The sequence below is a fragment of the Pelobates fuscus genome, chromosome 5 (assembly GCF_036172605.1).
Source record: "Pelobates fuscus isolate aPelFus1 chromosome 5, aPelFus1.pri, whole genome shotgun sequence".
NCBI classification, from domain to species: domain Eukaryota; kingdom Metazoa; phylum Chordata; class Amphibia; order Anura; family Pelobatidae; genus Pelobates; species Pelobates fuscus.
Genome location: NC_086321.1, coordinates 149627338 through 149631913, shown reverse-complemented (window position 1 = coordinate 149631913; position 4576 = coordinate 149627338). Strand labels below are relative to the sequence as shown.

At 38.5% G+C, this 4576-nt stretch overlaps 1 protein-coding gene across 1 annotated transcript; it reads right to left on the bottom strand.

Moving 5' to 3' along the window:
* Positions 1–2492: 2492 nt before the first annotated feature.
* Positions 2493–3999, bottom strand: LOC134612633 (GDP-mannose 4,6 dehydratase-like). The gene has a single exon (XM_063457041.1). It carries the CDS (start codon positions 3893–3895, stop codon positions 2789–2791), a length of 1107 nt encoding a protein of 368 aa, XP_063313111.1. The 5' UTR covers positions 3896–3999; the 3' UTR covers positions 2493–2788.
* Positions 4000–4576: the final 577 nt, after the last annotated feature.

Genomic DNA, 4576 nt, shown 5'->3' with positions numbered 1-4576 from the left:
TAGGTGGAGACTTTCAGCAGTTTGCAATTAACGAACCAAATAAAAGTAATTGAAATAACTAAGAGAAGTGTACAGGCACTCTTCCATCAAATAGGTGCTGGATATCTGGGTAACCCACTCCTGGTACCTCAAAATAATATATACAACAACAAATGATACCGCACTCTATAATATAAAGTAATAATGTAAAGCAAATACTTGCAAATATAAATTTATTAAATATGTGGAGATAATAAATATCTCAAAAAATTGTTAATGAATAATGTATCTACAATCTCACCATGAACACCTTAACAATTAAGGTGTTCATGGTGAGATTGTAGATACATTATTTATTAACAATTTTTTGAGATATTTATTATCTCCACATATTTAATAAATTTATATTTGCAAGTATTTGCTTTACATTATTACTTTATATTATAGAGTGCGGTATCATTTGTTGTTGTAAAAGTAATTGAAATAGCTCAAAACAACAAATGCTTCAAGTGGTTTCCCCAAATTTCACTTGAAAATGTAACTTAAATTTGCATTTTCTGTAATTTTTGACAATAAATCTGATTTTTTATTGGGTAGTTGAATAGTTTTGATTACAACTGTATGTTACATTTGGATCTGTAGTCGGGGAATAGAGACTTTAATGGGGGTAGGATATCTGGCCCTATGACATGTCCTTAGATCTGTTCACATATAAAGTTAAATATCACGTTTATGCCAAGACAGCCAACCAAGCTTACAGCTTGCAGCAAAGGGCTGACAAATGCCAGGTGCCAGGGCTAAATGTGTAGTCGCCATGGCGACCTGGTGTCTGGAATTTGTCGTGCCCTGTGTATATATTATATTATATATATATATTAAAAACGAAAATCCAGCGCACTCCCTTATCTACTAAATAGCTACTTTGGTGCTGATAGATTTTACTAGGCAAAAAATAATGGGGGTTTAGTTACATTATATGATCATACATTGCATAAGCCTGCCACAACATCAATGTACCCCATCTTTGGCAGGTCCTACTCTAACTGCCTAATGTCTACTAAATGAGCTACTCAATTAGGGAAATCCTTCCATCTCGAGTTCTCTGCAGTATGAGGATAAATAGGGTCCTGAGATGAGACACCTGTGACAGGGAGGGGTGCACCATCTCTAGGGTGCTGAGATGAGACACATGTCCCCCTACTTTTGTCCCTGGCCCCTTATGTGCCTCCCTAAGTATGAATCCTGGAGACGCCACTGCTCCTATCCCTTGCTATCCCTAGCCCCTCAAACCCACACTGAGTTTGTTTCTCTCTGTCCCCATTGTGTATCCCCCATCCCTCCTATTTTTTTAGTTAGTGTAGTGTAGTTGAAACTGTGGCCTTCTGGGCACCCTCAAAATTTAACAGAAGGAGAAGACACAACATCTAATATTTGCATCTTGATTGCCATAGAGCTGCTAGCCATGCACAGTTTCAGTTTCTGATAACTTGACCAAAATGGAAAGGATGAAGCAGTTGGCTGGTTGTGGAGTTTTCTGGACTCCACAAAAGGCCTATCACTGCCTCAGACAGCGCCCTGTGCAATCGCACAGGTTGAACACACCCTAAGGCTGACAGTGGCCTTAGACCTAGAAATGTGTTTTATGATTCCTCTGCACCTCTCACTCCAGTAAGCGATTCAAACGCATTTACAGTACAATACTATCACTGAAGTGTCACAGAGAACCAACAGATCTGTGTAACTGGCTCTGAGCAAAAACTAGCCTATAGTCAAAAGTAGAATGCTGTTTAATGATAAAAGTGGTTTATTTTCACTACACTTCAGTAAACAGTGAAATTACACAATGTAGGCAAAAAAAACAGCTAGATAATTTATCAGCTGTTTTGGACAATATTTTGCCATTTGCCTGTCAGTTCTACACAGTTCACTGTTTAGTGAATAAAAATTTACATCAATGTTAATATTTATCAAAGTGGTGCAAAAATGTTGAAGGGCGGAAGTCATCAATGGAATGTACCTGTTGCTTTCACTGATTTCCATGGTGATTGTCTCACTTTTAGTACTTATAAAACTTTTTAGAACAGAACACCTAACCCCCAATGCGTTTATAATTGATAGGTATGTTTCACACAGGCTTTGTAATGGCTCCATAATTACTGATTAATTTATTCTGTAATGCTAAGTGTCACATGTCAGTATAAAAGATTGCTTACCTCACAAACTGGGTTTATTCACTAAGCATTGAATTGTGGTAACCACTGAATTGCAATATTCAGGCTAAGCAGCCATTCTGTGACTATAAATGAGTAAGAGAGGTTTTCTGCCAGCAATATTTGATTTTCAGCTCAGTACAATATATATTCAAGGATATGCAACACACCAAATGCAACCAGCTTATTACAAGATTATTGCTCTGGTAAGTCAAGATCATCTACGACAATAATAAAAGTATTACTGGAATATGATTCTGTATAAAGAGCAATTTAATAAGAAATAAGGAACACATAAAACAATTAGAAAATGTCAAGGTTAATTTTAATTTATTAATTACAGAAAGAACTCATATAACAATTATCGAAAGAACTCATCATACAACTGTGAAAAAAGTACAGGTTAAAATTTGAGGTAATAAAAAGCCCACAACCCCCCCCACCCCCCAAAACAAAACACAAACATCTGTGTGCAAAGCTACCAATATGTGTATGATTAAATAATATGGCAGAAAATGTGAGGTATATTCAACTATTAGAGGATGTACGGCATTGAATATTCGGAGACCTCAATGAGTTCTCACGTGGATTCTTAGAACTCAGGCATTGGGATTGGTATTCATTAGATGGATATCGGCTTCTACCATTTCCTTTACAAGTTCATCAAATGTTACTTTGCATTGCCAGCCCAGCTTCTGATTTGCTTTAGTGCAGTCTCCTTGGAGAAATTCCACTTCAGTAGGTCTGTAGTACTTGTGATCAACTCTCACGTGGATCTTGCCAGTCTCAGCACATCGACCTACCTCATCTTCATTTTTTCCTTCCCACACAATGGTCTTCCCGATATGCTTAAAAGATTTCTCCACAAACTCACGGACACTGTGGACATCCCCAGTTGATATCACAAAATCATCAGGCTCATCTGTTTGCAACATCATCCACATAGCCTCAACATAGTCCTTAGCATGACCCCAATCACGTTTGGCATCGAGATTTCCCAGGCTAAAACATTCCATCTGTCCGAGGTGAATCTTAGCTACAGAACGGCTAATTTTTCTTGTTACAAAATTTGCTCCTCTCCTCGGGCTCTCATGGTTAAAGAGAATGCCATTTACTGCAAACATGTTATAGGCCTCCCTAAAATTTACCACAATCCAGAAGGCATATAGTTTGGCTGCGCCATAGGGTGACCTTGGGTAAAATGGAGTGGTTTCTTTTTGGGGTATTTCCTGAACCTTTCCATACAGTTCACTTGTTGAGGCTTGGTAGAATTTCACAGAACTAGTAAGGCCACAGGTTTTAATAGCATCCAGAAGACGTAAAGTTCCAACTCCGTCAACATCCGCAGTGTACTCTGCCAAGTCAAAAGAGATCTTGACGTGGCTCTGTGCACCCAAGTTATATATTTCTGTAGGTTTAATTTCATTAATAATTTTCACCAGACAGGTACTGTCTGTGAGATCTCCGTAGTGCAACTTCATGTTACCTTCTGTGTGTGCTTGTGGATTCTTGTACAGATGTTCAATACGGCCAGTGTTAAAAGAGCTTGATCGTCGTAGAATGCCATGCACCTCATAACCCTTTTCTAAGAGGAACTCTGCCAAGTATGAGCCATCCTGTCCAGTAATTCCAGTGATAAGGGCTATCTTTCTGGGCTTTTCATTTGCAGCAGGAGTCCCTGATCCGTTTCCTTGATTGAGTGCCATGCTAACACGGTGTATATTGCTCAATAATGCAGAGACTGATGGTGTAAAAGAAGGTGAATTCTAGCAAGTCACACAAGTGACTTAAGGAAGTAACAAATGACAGGTTGTACTGCAGCTACCTGCCTCTTTTGTTATTCAGGATAGGTGGGAGGGGACAGAATGGTGTGCTAGGTTGGAACTAAAACCGTAGGTATAACAAAGAACTCAGAAGAGCAAGCTGAGATTCCTGGAACATGACTCCCTTACACGGATATATGCTGACCTCACAGGACACACCTATTGGCAGGTGCTAAGTGGCCACAGGTGTGTATGATTTTCTGGTTCTGTGAGGTGGAAAGTCACTGTGTCACAGAAACACCCACTGTACACAGTATCAGACAAAATGCTGTGAATACTATATAGTAATTTAAACCCAATGCAGTATCAGACTGATAGTGAATGCTGTAAATACACATACATTATATATGCAATGAGTACACTATGCTGTACACGTCATACCAGTGATGTTGAAATTCCTTAATTCCTTAAGTGCTCTCTCTTCTGTAGAAATAAAAACATGCCAGGACCCAATCTTTATCATCATCTTTTAAGCCTCATTTCCTTTTTTTCTTTATTTTTCAGTAGCCATTCTTACATTTTTATACATTTCTTCTCAAGTGTGGTATTACTGAAGTCTCCAAA

What these genes read in the sequence shown, in the direction of transcription:
- LOC134612633 (XM_063457041.1), bottom strand. Translation starts at nt 3,895, where the DNA reads ATGGCACTCAATCAAGGAAACGGATCAGGGACTCCTGCTGCAAATGAA.